Here is a 17,691-nt window from a genome sequence, read left to right on the forward strand (position 1 = left end):
CTGCTGTGACAGAGTTAAGGAATGAAATAAAAATACTCTATTTTAAACAAACAGTATATATATATTTATATGTATTTTTTTTACAGATAGTAGACCCAGTGATATCTGTAGTATTGTAAAAACTTATGTACATATAATTTCTTTTAGACATTACATATACATCAGCACCATAGTAAAAACAAAACAAAACAATCTTATTAAAATCTACCTCTCTATGAGTTGGTCCCAGTACTGACTTGGAGGCAGCTTGGAAAAGAAAATGCAACCCCTCTCTCTCTCAGCCACCTCCAGTTTCTTATCATTGCTTATACATGTATTTCCAGACCTTGCAGGCAAAGGTAATAATTTTGTATTCTGTTTTCGCTTTTACTTTTTGGTTTTCACCTGTTTTCTCGGTGGCATCCCTCCCCACTGATAAGAATTCATAGTCACCTTGCCACCACTCTTCGGAGAGGGCACTCGGCCCATTATCCCAGTGTTTCTGGCCTCACTCTCTGCCCACATTAGGCAGGTCTAGAACCTGGGGCTGGTGGAGAGCAGGTCAAAAGCAGTGCCTGCCTTCTGCTTCCCATGGGCTTGACTTGCCTGGAGTGCAGCCAGTCCACCCTCCAAGCTCTGGTCTTTGGTGAGCTGTGTGTGTGTGCACAGACCGAGCCAGCATGTCAGACTTGGAGGGACAGGAGGGAGGAAAACACTTGCTACTCACACTCAGGACAGTAGTTATGTCACACAGCCTCTGAAATAGGACTGCGGGAGGGAAAGCAGACTCCAGGAGACCAGCTGATTACACTGGCAGCTGCTGGCTCCTCCAGACAGATTTCACGAGGGCGGATGTGAGTGATTGACAAATACAAAGAGAACAACTGTACAGAACGTGTGAGGTGGATTACTTTGCCCTTAGGAAAGAAACCAGGTCTTCCCCCTGTTATCACCCAAATTTGTATGGCAGAGCTATTGATTTTTCTGTTCGTCCACCTCTGGGGTTTTGTATTTGTCTTTCTAATGACAGGGATGACAAACACGGCCAATTTTAGAGCAATCACCCCTGGGGTTTTCCCAAAGGGAGCCCAACCTGGTGCCCTCTAGGCCCTTCCTTATCCAGGAGACCCACACCAGCGCAGCCTGCTCAGTTCCAGGCAGAGATGCTCATTCAACTCTATGTGTGTTGCCTCTGCATTCAGGCGCTGTCTCAGTTCTTGCACTGGTGTTTACTCTGCCCAAAGCCTCTCTTCTTGGAGAGTCTGGAAGGACAGGCAAAGGCAGGTGGGACTGGGAAGGGAGGTGCTGGCCGGCAGACACAGAATGCAGCAGAGGTCTCTCCATCCCATCACTATCAGAAGCAGAAAACCACCTGGATGGATCATGTTCTAGAACCCGGGAGGCTCCAGCCCAAACCACAAAGATAGCTACCACAGCCTCCAGTGCAGGGCTGTCCCCAGGACTGGGCCTTCTCTAGCTTAGCTGGCTCTCCTTGTGGGTGGCAAGCAGCCATACCACACAATGCCTGAGGGCCATCACGGGCAGGGAGACCAGCCTGCAGGATCCTTGGTTGTCTTTCTGGGACCGGCTTGCTGTTCCTCCAATACCAAGCAAGTTTGGAAGCAGACACCTCTTTCTACCCAGATTCAGTGCCTTTCCGACCTGTGCCCGTGGCCTGTGCCATTGCCCAGCAGCCTCTAGGAGCGTCTCCTTGGCTGAGGCTCTCTGTCTCCTGTCTCCAAATCTACAGTCCCCGGGCCTGGGGCAGGAGGGCCGGCAGTCCCTGTGGGCCGGAGCAGCTCTTGCTGGGCCAGGTGATCCCAAGGGCCGCTGAGCAGAGGGGCTTCAGTTGCTGGCTTCTTCCCCACCTGACCCCCAGGCTGCCCTCTCTAGGAGCAGGAACCTGCAGGATGTCTCATCTTGATGGCTGTGTGAAAATTAGGTGCACAGAGGTTCCGCAGGGCTGACTGACACCTGCAGTTTTGCTCGGTTTACGTGGGTCAAAAAAACAAAAAACAAGGATGGGTCAACATCCTGTTTCTTTTTCACGTGTTAAGCTTTCACCACTCCAGCCGTGGCTCTTGGGACCCCTTAGGACTAGGGGTTACCGAACAATTCATCGAGCTCCTGCATCCACTCATCCCCTGGCCCACCTTTGATGATGGAGTCCACGAGGTCCGCACTGTGAGCCCTGGGAAGGAAGCCCCAGCACCCTCACCACTGTAACTGTATGACAGGTCCTGAGGGGGGGTTCCGTTCATAGGGTTGGCCCTGGCTGCTTGGGGCAAAGCTGCCGCTGGGCATCTGCTGCTGTGCCGGGGGCTGGCCGAAGGCTGGCATGCTAGGGACACCCTGGTTCAGGCCGGGCATGACCATTGGCCTCGCCTGGCTGGTGCCTTGCTGCCCTGGGAGTGGTGGCATCATCTGCCGACCCATGGCAGCAGGGTTGAGGGTTCTCACTGCGCCAGTGTTAGTGTCCACCACTGACTGGCTCAGTCCCTGCGGGAAGTGCTGCTTGGTCAGTCTTGGCTGGCCAGCTTGGAGTGGGTAGCTGGTGCCATTGTTGAATAGTCTCAAGTCTCCACTAGTCCTCCCAGGCATCCCCTGCAAGCTCCTCTGTTGCCAGCTTTGTGCTCCTTGCTGGACGGTCCCTATGATGCTCTGCAGCCTTGGCGGGGCTTGGGGCCTAGGGAGGGCCTGGCCCACCGGTCCTTTCATCTGCGGGTGCTGCTGGGTGAGGGTGGGGTTCACCAGCATACTCTGGCCGAAGCCACTCACCATCCCAACTCCTTGGCCGGAAGCAGGCTGCCTCGGTCCATGGGCTTGGCCGTGTGTGATGCTCATGCCACTTTGGTTTGGGTGCTGCAACATCTGGGTCATCCCTGTGCTCATGCTGTACATTCCTGTGTGGCTGGTGGGTGTGCTGCTGTAAGGGGCCAGTCCCATCTCAGACTGGGCAGCAGCTGTGGCCATGGTCCCTGGGTTCTGGGAGGGTCCCATGCCCATCATGCCTGAGTTCTGTGCCATCAGCCGTGACGTCCGCATACTCTGGAGGGCTGCCTGGCTCCTCACGGCTGCGATGTCCTGGGGGGAGCCTAAGCGGAAAGAAGGGACACAGATCACTCACTCTTCTCCATAAGCAACACACTGTAACCTGTGCTGGACTCTTCAATGGGAGAAACATTTCTTTTTTTTTGGTACGGAGGACTGAACTTGGATCCTTGTGCTTGTGAGGCACGCGGTGGCACCACTGAGCTAAATCCCCGGCAACAACGTTTCTCTGTAGGAAAAGATCTATTCTCATGATGCAGTTTTAATAGAATCAATGATTATTTTTCTGATTATAACATGTTGATAATAAAAAATTTGTAAAGTACTGAAAGGCACACAGACAAAATTAAAGTCACCAAATCACCACTGTTCAGAGATGAGCTGTCGTGCTGCCTCTATGTCCCGAGTTGCTTACCTTTCATGGTTTACCTTCCCCTTTGGCGAAGACCCAGAAGTCACACAGATCCAGTGACTAAGATGGATAAGAACAATGTAATGTTTCTGAGCCTGCCTTTCTGTTGGATGGTGGTCAGCAGCAGCAGTCTCTGTCCTTTTGATCATAGCTTATAAAGACACTCATGAAAGAGGACTTCTTGAACAGCTAGAACAGTGGGGTAAGTGTGTTTGAAGCAATGGGGAGTATTCTGAGAGAAAGTGATGGCAACACATCTTTTTTTTTTTTTTTAGCTGGTGGGTGTGCTGCTGTAAGGGGCCAGTCCCATCTCAGACTGGGCAGCAGCTGTGGCCATGGTCCCTGGGTTCTGGGAGGGTCCCATGCCCATCATGCCTGAGTTCTGTGCCATCAGCCGTGACGTCCGCATACTCTGGAGGGCTGCCTGGCTCCTCACTGCTGCGATGTCCTGGGGGGAGCCTAAGGGGAAAGAAGGGACACAGATCACTCACTCTTCTCCATAAGCAACGCACTGTAACCTGTGCTGGACTCTTCAACGGGAGCGACATTTCTTTTTTGGTACCGAGGACTGAACTCGGATCCTTGTGCTTGTGAGGCAGGCGGTGGCACCACGGAGCTAAATCCCCGGCAACAACGTTTCTCTGTAGGAAAAGATCTATTCTCATGATGCAGTTTTAATAGAAACAATGATTATTTTTCTGATTATAACATGTTGATAATAAAAAATTTGTAAAGTACTGAAAGGCACACAGACAAAATTAAAGTCACCAAATCACCACTGTTCAGAGATGAGCTGTCGTGCTGCCTCTACGTCCTGAGTTGCTTACCTTTCATGGTTTACCTTCCCCTTTGACGAAGACCCAGAAGTCACACAGATCCAGTGACTAAGATGGATAAGAACAATGTAATGTTTCTGAGCCTGCCTTTCTGTTGGATGGTGGTCAGCAGCAGCAGTCTCTGTCCTTTTGATCATAGCTTATAAAGACACTCATGAAAGAGGACTTCTTGAACAGCTAGAACAGTGGGGTAAGTGTGTTTGAAGCAATGGGGAGTATTCTGAGAGGAAGTGATGGCAACACATCTTTTTTTTTTTTTTTGGTACCAGGGATTGAACTCGGGTCTTTGAGCTTGCAAGGCGGGCCACTGAACCGCTGAGCTAAATCCCCGGCAACGTGTCTCTTTTGAAATTTAAACATACACCATATTTTTGATCAGCTCTTGGATAAACAGGCACACAAAAATTGGGAGCATACTGAACGTGCTTTTTGCAGTTGACTTTTCCACTTCACATACCCCAGTATTATTTTTATTTATGCTTCAGAGGCAATTTATTCCTCACTCTTTTGGCTATGATGTCATTAGCCCAATGAGATATCGTTTTCTTTGGTGGTGGGGGTGTTGAAGGGTGAAGGACCATCTGATCATCTGCATATTCTATTAGTGAAGTGGAACATGGTTCAGCAGAGAGCACTATGAACGGAAGCCATCAGACTGATTTCCCTTAAGACTTCAGTAGGATTTGAGAGGTTAAAGGCCATTACTTTTGCCTAGAAGCTGTTTTGAGAGATGAGACATTTTTTAGAGCCACTTTGTAGACTTCCTCATGCTCCAGACTCTCTGAATCATAACATGTCAGTGCAAACCAGTCAGCTTCCGTGGCTAGAAAAAGAAATCATCTTGCTAATTGGCAATACTGTGGCATTTCTGTGGTAGAGTCCAACCTGTCAAAAGTAGCAATGGCCTTGTACCTCTGTCTGTAGATTACTAACATGGTGTTAACAATAATGTTTTTGTTTGTTTTTTTTTTTTTGGTTTTTTGAGATGGGGTCTCATTATGTAGTTGAGACTGACCTGGAGCCCACTATGTAGCCCAGGCACAGTGATCCTCCTGCCTCAGCCTCCCATGTGCTGGGATTACAGGCATGCACCGCCACACCTGGCAACAATAATGTTTAAAAGTTTGCCAGAGTAACAATACCAAGCCAGTCAACTTCAGTGAGGTATTCGAGTGAGTCTTGCCTTACATGTCCAAGCCAGACGGAGATGGAAATGTCACCCACAGAACAATTGTCGATGCTGGGAGGGGCTAGAAGTTGCTCCAAAATGGATTTTTCTATGTCCCTGCTAAGGATTAAGTCCACGAGGAAAAGAAAAAAAAAAATTTTTTTTTTTTTTTTTTGGTCCTGGACATTTAAAGAAGATGGAGCATGGCCGCCAATCAATATTAGAAGCAAATTTCATCCTACCCGGAGCTGTGATGAGTAACCGGATGAGCACAGTCCAACCATGTTAAACCCGGCACCCTGGCAGATAGCTCGCACATGTTTTTGCCTTCCTGATGGGGTTATTGATTTCCAAGCAGCAAATATGTCTCCATATTTTCTTCCTTTCTTTAAGAAAAAATTATGGGAATTTTGATTATGACCTAAATTTTTGTGACGGGATCAATATCACGCTGCATCGAAAAATGAAACCTGTGAGGAATCCTGTAAGATCTATAGCAAATCCTCAGAAATATTCTAGTTTTGGGTTCTCAGCTTAACTATTTTCCAGTGATGTTCTGAAAAAATCCCAAGTTCTTGGTTAAATACTGGATGGTAGCATAATCTCCAAGTTGCAATCTGGTGATACAGTTTTGTGACCTTAACCATGAAATTGGTATCGACTGCATGGCCAACTGGAATCAACTATAGTGAAATGAGTTATTGAGTTGTTTATAAAAAATTTAAAGGAAAAATATTGCTGACTCAGAGACTGATTGGATAGATGCAAATTATATGAATAGGTAGATGGGCTGCTGGAAAAACATGAAAGGACTTTCGTAACTTGGACATTTTTGTTGTATGTTTGTAACAGATGTGTTGAAAGACCAAACCACTGCCTGGACCAATACTATGAAGAAGAAATAGGCGCTTTTCTTTAGAGGGCAGAGATGTTACAATGCACTTTAGCAGGTGGTGAAACATTTATCAAAGCGAACCCATTATTTTTACTTAGTATTAATGGCTGTACTATCTACATGTAATTCGTACTTTTAAAGAAAGCATTTAAGAATCAGCAATCAGTATAATATTTTCTACCTAAGTGAAATGCAAGCCTTTTATTAACCTAGTTTTATGATTTCAGTTAATCTTGAATATACACAGGAAAAAAATTCAAATTCATCCAAAGAATAAAATGTCTTTTCTTGATCATTCCACGTGTTAAATAGAATATTTTTTCTTTTTTGTCTATAACAGATATTATTGAGACACTGTGGTCACATTACTTTTCTTGTCTGTTGGTCAACATAATATTTTTTTTATCTTACTGAGTTTATTGGCACTTTTTAAGTATACAGTACAGTTACATTCATCATTGGGATCTTGTACCTTTACATGACAGGTCTTGGTTCTCATTTTTAACATAACGATGTTGAAGAAAGTCTTCCACGTGCAAAGATGAGAATGTGCAGGATTTTGCCCCCGAAAAGGTCTTTGTCCTATATTCACATACAAGAAGCCTGTATTTGAATAATAAGTGTTTCTCCATAGGTGTAGCACTGTGCAGAGGCACAGATCCCAGTGAACAAAAGGTGGCCAGTGAGACCTTTGAAATACGTGTTGGGGGGGGCGGGCATGGCGAAGGATCCATGCGGGCTACAGCTAACAGAGCTTCTCTCCCGGGACAGTATCTGTTTTCTATCCCAGATGTATAACATCATGTACCTAGGGTGTCAGCGAAATACATAAAAATAACAGACATAGTTAAAAAACAAGTTCTATCTTGTAGGATCAGCTTTGGGATCCTAAATCGTCACCCTGGACGTTTTACTCATGGTAGAGCTAAATTTCTATCTAGGCTGATTACCTGTGGTTTGGGGTTTCAGAAAAGTTCAAGGAGTAGAACTTTTCAACCGAGTTCAGCATGCACAGAAGAGCTCATCAAACATGTCTATGTGCTGTCATAGAGAGGCACTGTTAAATTTTAGTGGGTCCCTTTTATGGCAAAAATACTAAGTTATGAACCCAGAAAACTCAAGGGATACTGTGTTGGGTTTATCAGATCTTATGTTTTTAATTAGTTCATAATATAAAGCAGAAATTCTTAAAGTGTGGTCCTCTGGCCAGTAGGATAGCAATCCCTGGGAATCTGTTAGGGATGCAAATCCTCAGTCACCAGGCCAGACCTACTGAATCAGAAACTCTGGGAATGGGGTCTGGCTGTCTGTGTTTCCACAAAGTCCACTGGTGATTGTGATGCAAGCTGAACTTTGAGAACTAAAGTCAAAGGAGGACTCTGGATCTGTCACAAAACCCAAAAACTATGTGTGTCACAGCCAGGTGTGATGGTGCGTGCCTGTTAATTCCATTCTCAGAGGCAGAGGCAGGAAGATTGCCAAGTTTGAGGCCAGTCTGGGCAACCTAGCAACTTAGGGCAACTGTATCTCAAAATAAAAAATAAAAAAAGGCTGGGGATATAGGTCAGGGCCTGGGTTTAATCCCAAGACTACAAAACAAAACAAAACAAACAAACAAAAAAACCCCCCAAACACGCAACCAAAGAGAAACCCAAATTGAAAAAAAAAATCTGAATTCAAACCCAAACCCCAAACCAAAAACTAACCACCCCCCCAAAACAAAATGAAAACAAAACGCTATGTTATCACAAGGACCCTCTCCCGTTCTCTACCCATGGCAAGGCAAGACGATTTCAAAGAATACCGGCACTGAATCTGGGTACAGGACACCTGTGGACCGTTCCATTCCTTTTGTCCCTCCCTGTGTCAAGACCAAAGGGAATGTAAGGCGATGTTAATGGCCGGCGACAGAAGGCATTGAAAGTACATATGCCTCGTATTTGCACAGGCCTTCGGGAGTAATAGGAGCTGTCAGTTAACTTCCGTGGTGAAAGCCTCAGTTCACAGTAGTGATCCAGGATATATACATGTGTGTTTGTAACAGAAACAAACATTTCTGACATGCTCTGATAATTTCTGTTGTATATCATTTTCAAAATGTTGGCTGTGATCCACTATGTGTTTTTCATAACTTTGTGTGTTACAACTCTAAGACTGAAAAATGTTACCTTACATTAGGGCAAACTGTTTCACCCAGGTATTAATAAAGACCAGGAGGAGAGTAACACTTGTGAAAGGCTGCCAGAGTTTGTATACATTTACATGCACGCATATTTTTGCGCAAGGAGCTTCGTAGCTTTCAGAAGAGTCTCAAAGGGCTAAGGATACCTTGATCTAGATCCGGTACAGTCAGAAGAAAGGAAATTGGGTTTCTGCTGTGAGGTGAGCTCTGTGGGCCCCTGAAAACTCCTGGGATTAGGGCTGGGAAGGGTTCCCTTTTTAGGAGAAAAAAGGGTTTGACACTGGAATGAGACTTCTACATATACAAATGTGGTGGCCGCGCTGCTACTGAGGCCCTGATTCAGACTTTCTGCAAATGGAGCAGGACCAGGGAGGTACAGTTGTCCTAAAGGCCCTATCTGTCTTCTGTCGCTAGTGGTTGGAAGCCAGATTCTTAGAAGTGAGGGATTTAGTCAGCTCACTTGCTGGGATGAATGAGTAAGACAACACATGATTTTTGTGTGTGTGCCACTGGGGGTCAAACTCGGGAGTTTGTGCTTGTAGGGCAGGCATGGTGCCACTGAGCTAGATCCCTGGCCGTTAGCACACAATTTTTACCCTTGTGGTCACTGTATTGACCTTCTGGACATAAACAAGGCTGGTGCTGGACCAACAGACACTGGTATGTCCCAGGGGTTGTTAAACTACTTGAATACTCTGTGCTTGAGGTAAAGGACAGCTGCCTGAGCCATCTGTCCCACAACCAACTCACTGCCCTGGAGCCCCTGGGAACTCTCTGGACCCAGTCATCCAAAGGCTAATGTCTGGCATAAGAGGGCGCCTTCATGAATCCATTCTGATTGGTTGGTCCTCTTAATTTTGCTAGTCGTTAAGAAACTTACTTCACAAGTTGTTAAGAAGGTAGTTGTGTTTTTGAGACAGCGTCTCACTTTGTAGTCCAGACTGGCCTTGAACTTATGAGGTAGCCTTGGACTGGCCTTGTGCTGTGGTCCTGCCTCAGCCTCCTGAGGGCTGGGATTACAAGCATGTGCCACCATGGCTGGCTTTCTTACCTTACCAGTTAAATATTTTGAGCACTACCTCGACACAGATATGGAATGTAAGGCAACGTCACTGGCGGCAGATTTGCTCACATGTGGCTGGGAGGTGTAAAGTGAAGAGGTGCCCAAGAGTCTCACCTTGAAACTGATTGACCTGCTGCCCGGGGTACGGATTCCTCTGCTCCTGCAGGTGCTACCGAGGAAGATGAGTTTGCTGCAGCTGCTAGAACAACAGAGGGCGGGGAGGTGAGACAGGGAGAGAGCATGCCATTAAACACCCCGGTGGTTCTGAAGTAGGCAGGGTGTTTTCAGAATCCAAACTCTGCACTGAGCAATACCAAGCATCTGGGCAAGCACAGGAAGTGTAAGAATCCAAGTGGGTGGAGTTTCACAAAATGAACACACTCTAGGTAGCCAGCACCCTAGATCCAGAAACAGATCACTGGCAGGAGCCCCTGGGGCACCCTTCTAGCCCTCACCTCCCATGACCGAGGGGCACCCTAACCCTAACTTTGAACACCAGAGACCAGCTATGTCTGCTTCTGTGCTTTATAGAAAGGGACCCATATGGTGGCGCCTTAGTACGTGGTTCTTACATTCTGCGAGATTCACCTCACTGTCCAGCAGCGTTCTAAGCCACGAACACACCGCAACCTACCCATTCTACCTGGGCTGATCGTTCAGGAGGTTTCTAGTTCGGGGCTATTACAAACACCACTGCTATGAACTTCCCTGCCATTCCTTTGGCGAACATCTGCCTGCATTTCCGATGTGTGACTCGCAGGCTCCCCAACGTCAGCCTGCACTAATTTCTTAACACCATGGGGCCTCAGCTCAAAGGACAGCAAAAAACTTTTGAAGGAACTAAATACATGCTTTGGGCACAAGAAGATGGGATTCTCAGGGGCTATGGAAGAAGGCTAATCGGATTCTCATGAAGCCACACTGCTTGTAAAATGCATCTCTCCAGGTAAAATGTGCAGCATTTACCGCTTAGAGGATACCATGTGGGATTCCACATGTCCTTGTGTTTCAGCCTTTCTTCCACTCACGGGGACTGTGCACGGCGAGCACTGTTACTAATACACGGGGCAGGGTATTTCAATCGTTACAACGCTGGTTGTTCAAAGGGAAAGAAAGGAAGACTTGGGTGGAAAGAGCAGAGAAAGAGGTTTTAGCTCTAGGTCTGCTGTCAAATAGCTGCAGGACCTTCCAGTACCCTCTTCACCTCCTTCCTTCACACAGCCGCTGAATATTCATGGAGCACCTTTCATCTGCAAGGGCCGCAAAGGACACGCAACACGGTCCCTGCTCTTTACAACGTTCATTACAAAAATAACACACCTTGACCACTTCTTACCGCATGTGTTTACTTCTATTTTTTCTTGCATGTTTATTCCTGGGCAGCTCTATAATTTCCTTTCTTTTACTCTCTGAGGCCAGTCAGCATTCTGGCCTCCAAGGGGGAAAAAAAAAGACAATCATAACAACAACAGCAAAACAACCTCAGCCCACATGCCAACTACAGGATCATGCAGAAAACTTGTGAAACTTACTAATGTGTAGACCGTTAGGGTGTAGACCGAAAACCACACGAATCATTTAGGCAGCAATGTAAGGTCATTATTGAAAGGAAGCAGAGCTGGTGTAAGCTTCTCCTGAGCCAAACCTTGCATGGTATGTAAGGATTGAGGATCGAGCTGCCCCACTTACAAGGAGCAGCCTGGTGGGCTGGGCGGGCCTGAAGTCAGGACTCCACTTTCCTCCTGGCTCTGCCTCTCTCTAGCTCTGTGGTCTCAAAGGAACCCTGAAAGCTTCCTGGCCTCAGTCTCCTCATTTATAAAATGATAGGGCTTCACGATCTCAAATGTTTCCTTGGGATCTAAAGTTCTCCTGAATCTGTGAATGGGTTTGAGGCGTCCCTCTCTCTCTCTTTCTCCCCCTCTCAGGGTGAGGCATTAAATGTTAATTCACAGCCACTTTCAGCCTCCTCTGCTCCAGTTCTCAGGTCTGCTGAGAATCGGCTTAAAGCGCTCAGGGTTATACAGGATGCCGAAGCCTTCTGCCCATGCCCTTTTAGGGAACCCGAGTGCTCCTACTATACTGTTTCCAAAATTGAAAATGCCAGACATGTTCAATGCTGTAAAGTCGGAGGGAATCAGTCAGTAAGGGGTTTTGATATAGCAGCAATCAATACTCTTCCTCCAAACGAAAAGTGAAGCGCTTCACCTGGACACCCTGGGGACGGCCTGCGTTGATAAGCACTGTGCCCAGGCCTGGGGGAAACTGTGCGTCTTGGCCAGCACCCGAGCCCATAGCTGTTCCATGGCGCTCTCTGAAGCCAAGGTTATGACCAGCCCCATGTCTGCGTGTGCACAGCTGCTGAGGAGCCGTGCACACATGACCTTATGTGGTCTTCACAGAGGCTGTACAAGGGAAAGTACAGTGGACCCCTGACTTACGAACTCAACTTGTTCCCAAGGGCTGGTTGTAACTCCAGCTGGTCAACTGAAGGCTCAGGCTCTTCTACGCAGCCTTCCAAGTCTCTCTCCTGTACACAGGCAGATCTCAGTGTCCTTAGATAGACAGTGGCCCAGGATTTCTCAGTGAACTCCGCCCAGGAAAGGATGGTGTCATGTTCCTTCCAGAACCCTTTAAAGGCTAACTCTGCTATCTGAGACCATCTGGAGGCACAAGTGGCCAGCATTTGGGTCATAACTCAAATACCTTGGTCGTAAGTTAAAACTAAAATTCTGGTCCCAACCCAAGTTGTTCATGGGAGGCTGGTTGTAACTCGTGGGTCTGTTGTATTGAAATCTTGCCTGGCAGATGAAGAGAGAGGTTAAGTAGTTTGTTCCAAATTACACTGCAAGCAAAAGAATGGACACATTTTCGCCTTGAGTAAAGTGAGTGCAAAATGGCCTCTCATCCTCAGAACACACAGGTGCTAAGAGATTACACCTCCTCGTCTTCTCCTTGGAGCCTCCTCTCTCCAGGCCCTGGACTCTGAGGGGTCTCCCATTCTCTTGTCTGTGGGCAAGATTTTGATGTAGTTCTTCTCACATTCTGCCTCTCCCTTCCTCCCAGAGCCTGGCTGGGCTGGCAAAAGTGAATCCTGCCCCGCTCCCTAAGCCCCTCATCCGGGTGGTTGCAGCTCGCCTAGAAGGCATCATTCACAACGGGCACATCTGAAATTCCCTGGCACTGGCTGAGGAGAAGATTTACCAAGTGCCGCTTTCCTCTGCAACTCCATTTATCACTGCTGGAGAGATATTAGCATGGTTCCTTGTCATACACCTTCTGCAGGGTGAGCGGGATGGAGGTTTGTTTGTACAATAGCTGCCAGGCAGCTGACTGACCTTGGTAAAAAGGGAGATAATTACACAGCTGTTCAGGAACAAAAGCAAGAACAGGGAACATAAGTGAACTATGCTCAACAGCGCAGTCTTTCTATTTGGGAGATGACTAGTGTTATTGTGAACTGCTGTCCGTGTTTAGTAGGGGCTTCCACGTGCCTGTTCCTAAGTCACAGTGCCATAAATTTGTGTGTGTGCACACGTGTGCGCGTGTGCTCATGTATGTTTGTGTGTGGTAGATGTTTGGTAAATTTCCAAAATTCTGATCCTATTATGAACATTCTCGAAGGATAACTATGAGTCAGAGCTGTCAGCTCGAGCCTTCTATGACAACCTCCTGTAACAGTGTCTGCTGTCTGAGATGCCCCTGTGCAGGCCCCCAAAGGGTGGTCGGAGAGCTCTGTGGACAGCCTCACGCCTCTCCCAGGGAGGGTGCTAAATCAGGCCCTGGCAACTCTCAAAACAAAACAAATCAAAACCTACAGGAACGGTCTTCAGGGAAGGCTTTCCTTCTGAGCTGGAGAAATTATGTGGCCTCGGAAGAAGGATGCCTAAGGTAAAGGTGTATTTGTGTTGGGCCTTTCTTTAACTCACAGAATCCCTGAGCTGTTTCAAAAGCTGTCATGAGAGCTTTTCTTACCATTCTACCCTCTAAGCGACCCCAGTTCAGATTTCCAGGTGGTTCCGCAGGCCCTATTGTTCTGCTGTTGTTCATGTCCAATTCTGTCAAATTCTCCCCAGTCCTTTCCTCTGCCACTGTCTTCCAAGGAACAAAATTCTCAGAATTTTTCTTTTTGCTTCATGAGAGAAATACTAGGGCTCATGTAGAATGTAAGCAGCTTCCACTCATGCTGATTACACAGACCCTTGTCTCAGAAATCGAGAGAAACGGAGCTAGGCCTGCATCGAAGAACTGTCTATTGCAAATGGGCCTCAAATTGATGGCGGAAGCCTGTCTTTCAGAACAAACTCATTCATTATTGGAAAAAGCCTAACTAATTGAAACGGTCTAAATGCCACAGGTTCTCATAGGATCCTGGGAAATGCTGGTCTGTGAGCTTCTCCACAGAGGACAGGGACCCGGGGTTCCCTCACAGACGGCCGGTGCCACTTGTGTGCTTGCAGGATGAGGCCACCACGGGGTGTCTTACCTGCTCTGCCAGGATCTGCTGCTCGCGCAGGAACTGCTGCTTCTGCTGTTCCATCAGCTGGGCCCGCTGATCGATCAGCATCTGCTTCATGATGGCCGCCTGTGGCTGGCTGCCCAGGAAGCCAGGCCCCGCGGGGCTGGCTCCAGAGACCATGCCGCCTGAGCCTGGGGGCACAGAGGGCTGCAGGGGGCCTGCTGTCCGGGGAAGCCCAACTGGGTGCTGCTCCTGGTGGGGCAAGAAGAGGCAGAGATGCAGTGATTCCACGTGGACACTCACCACCGCGTGAGAAAGGAGAACCGAGCAAAGGTCCTGCTGTGTGGACCTCAGAGTTTCCACTGAAACAACCTGGTCATCCTCGGACCTGCCTCACCTCAGTGAACTGGACGGGCACAAGGGACACTAAGAGAGCACAGCTCTGGGAAGTCCGAGACCAAGCTTTCTGTTTCAGAAGGGACTAGTGGCTGTGGACTGGGTTTTCAACTAACATCCTGAGTTCCTTGAAGGAAAGGAAAAAGTCCTCAGGCTGGGCTCGTGGTGACATCTAGAAGGTGCCGCCCCAACCTTCCCTAGTAATCCTTACTCATCACTGTCTACTTGGCTGAAATGAATGTCATCTTATCAAGCAGGAGAGAAAGACCACTGAAATCTACTAATAAGCAGATCTGCTGTAACCTTTGAAAGCTCACATATATATTTACTGAACCCAAGGCCTGCACACTGAGCTATGGCCCAGCCCTTTTCATTTTTTTGAGACAGAGCCTTGTTATGTTTCTCGGGCTGAGCTTGAACTTGGGATCCTCCTGCCTCAGCCTCCCAAGAGTGCTGGGATAACATGTTATCACCTCCATGGTGACGATGATAACGTTCAAGGACTGCTCTTGGGGAATAGGCGGTAAAGTGGTAGAGACACCCAGCCCAAGAGACAGCCTGGAGAACGAACTTACAGGAGAAAAATCTACACAGCTAGACAGGGGAGAACACTAGGGATGAACAGTTGTACAAAAAGCAGGTGTATGACGACAAGATTCGGCACCTAGAGACATCTACAAGTACATCTGGCAATGGCAAGTATTGCCTGGATGTTCCACAGAAATATTCCTTCTTATTAATTAAAATTTCAAGCCACTAAAATGCACGTAGAAGACCTGACTTCACAGGCAAGTCAAAAGGCACACTGTAAAGAACACTATGGGACCTAGTAAGACATGAATGGGAGTCACTCTGTAATTATTTTTAAGTCATAATCTGGATTGGATCTTCGTACTTTCCTCCTTTTTGTTTTGGTACATTTTTCAATTTACAGATACTGGGGAACATGTCAGCCATTTCCTCTCAAAACACAGACTTGACGTTCATTACTGTCTCCCCTAGAGCACAGTCCTGGGTTTGATTTTCCCACAGCCCAGCCTGGGGTTCTGCCTGTCACATCTCTTGACTGTCTCGAACCAGTTTGTTTTTCTTCGTACTTAAGAAATTCAACCTTCTCTGTATCTTCATTTCCATTGCAGTTCCTCCCTCCCTCTCCTCTTCCTCCCTCCCCCCACTCAAGTAAAAAAGAATCAGCAAAGCAACCCAAGCCAAAGCACAGCAACCCCTCCTCTGGCCCCAGAAACAATAGCTCCAGAAGTTCTGCTCTTTCCTTAGCAGCCCAGATCATATAGCTGGTAAACAGAGGAACCATAACCAGCAGCTGAGAATGCTGATTTTGGGGCTGGGGATTTAGCTCAGTGGTGCCGCTGCCTACCTCGCAAGTGCAAGGTCCTGAGCTTCATCCTTGGTACCAAGAAAAAAAAAAATGCTGATTTTGATTCTAAATTCAGTATTCCTTTTACTCGCTCTGGCCTTTCCTAAACGAAGGGTCTGTGGCCCCAAATGTGGACCTGACTAAGGATTAGCTGTAGATGAAACACACACAGCATTTCTCTTGTATGTATAATGTGTTCTAGTTTGCAGATATAAGTGCTGCTGCTGAAGTTAATAAAAGTTTCTGTCTGTATTTTTTTCAGTAGTCAGAGCAGGACATATTTTTAATGTTAACAAAAAGAACTTGTAGTTTTTAAAAAAAAGCCAGGGACTTTGATGCTACCAAGAAGTTTACTTTATAGTCAACCCCTGCAGGGCTCTGTTTTCCCAGATGTGTGCTACCTGTTTTTTGAGTCCTTCTTTCCCATGGGATAAAGCTGTTTCTTGCCACCTTTCGAGGCAAATGGCTGATCGACTTAGCACTTCAACCCACCTTAACGAATGCATTCACACTGAAGTGTAGAGAACCAATCGGTGAGAATACAGATATATAGTTTTTTGGAGGTGCATTTCAGCATATTTAATTTTCCAGCCTGGGAAGAGAGAGATGGAGAGAAAATGCGACCCAAAAGGAAGAGAAAGTTTTCCACAGCTTGAGTTTTGGAGGCACCTCATCTGGCTGGCCTTGCTTCTCTCTGTGCATTTTGAGTCATGGTCCCTCTGGTCCTGCCTGGTGGCCCCCTAGAGCTGCTGTGGGTACCTAGGAGTGGAGACAGTGCTGGTGTTTGCTTTCCTAGCCTTCTCTCCACACTGGAAATGGAGTGGCAGAAGAAATGATGATGTTGAGCCACTTTTTGCCCCATGTAGGGAAAAACATTCTGAAAAAGGATGGGGAGGCTATTTCTCCCAAGGGGTTAATTTCCTCACAATGATTCCGTCACAAGACCCCCAGGAAGGAGGATTCTTGTAGTCCTGGTGAGACCTCCCGACCAGCCCTGCCACATCCCACAGAAGGTGAGGACCCCTCCAGCCCACCCCAGCATCCCCAGTGGCCAACACCCCCAAAGGGACCTGCCTTACAAATTAAGCTACCAAGGCCACCTTTTAATAGGACGCCACTTCTAGGCTCCACTCTCAGGGCTTAATGAGAGGGAGCCTGTGAAACTTCAGGATTTCAAGCCACTGCTCCTGTTGCCGAGGAGGACACACACTGTGTGGTGCAATTAGGGAAAACCACGCTGAACTTTGGTCATGCGACATGTAACGCCTCGCTGGCAAAGGATGCAGTATTTTCAGTTTTAATTACTGGCTTGTTCTCGCTCCTGCCCAACAACCTCCGTTGCTTTCTAACCAGAATCTCAATGCATTCTCTTCCCCTCAACTCCAATTGGCTACATAGATCTTTATTACCCTCCAACTCCTCTCACTCTTCAGTAAAATAAAAGGAGGAACAGCCATCAGAAGCAATGAACCTGTTTTACACATCTCAGGGACAAGAACCTCACAATTTTCTAAAGGGGGAGGTGGGAGGTGTAAAAAACACCCTCAGCTCCCCACAAACGACAGTTTTCGACTTCAAACAAAACAAAACAAAACAAAACAAAACAAAAAAACAGTGGTGGTAGAAATATCTCTCAGACGCAGCCAGCTGTTTATAAATTTGCGCGCAGGGAAGATGCTTTCTCTAAAGTGTTTTCAAAAACCTGCTCAGCGTCTGGGTGAGCAGGGGTGGGGTTGCTGGCGGCGAACCAAAGACTGCGGTTCCGCAAAGGGATCGCCACAAAAGGCTGGCTGCGGGGCTGAGGCTGGGGTGACAACGACGCGGGAGTGCCCGGCTGGAGTCAGCCTTTTCCAGGCACGCCTCGCCGGGGCCCAAGGA

The 17,691-nt window shown here is 47.4% G+C and overlaps 1 protein-coding gene across 1 annotated transcript in view; it reads left to right on the forward strand.

Moving 5' to 3' along the window:
- LOC104870640 (microsomal glutathione S-transferase 2) overlaps window positions 1-5,818 on the forward strand; it is a 47,049-nt gene extending 41,231 nt beyond the window's left edge. Inside the window, exon 5 of the mRNA XM_033759879.1 lies at window positions 5,640-5,818. Coding sequence (XP_033615770.1) covers window positions 5,640-5,670 — 31 coding nt within the window. The 3' untranslated portion in view covers window positions 5,671-5,818. The remainder of the gene's footprint in view (window positions 1-5,639) is intronic.
- Window positions 5,819-17,691: the final 11,873 nt, after the last annotated feature.

This window comes from Fukomys damarensis, unplaced genomic scaffold (assembly GCF_012274545.1).
Source record: "Fukomys damarensis isolate Sample0158 unplaced genomic scaffold, DMR_v1.0_HiC HiC_scaffold_38, whole genome shotgun sequence".
Taxonomy (NCBI): Eukaryota; Metazoa; Chordata; class Mammalia; order Rodentia; family Bathyergidae; genus Fukomys; species Fukomys damarensis.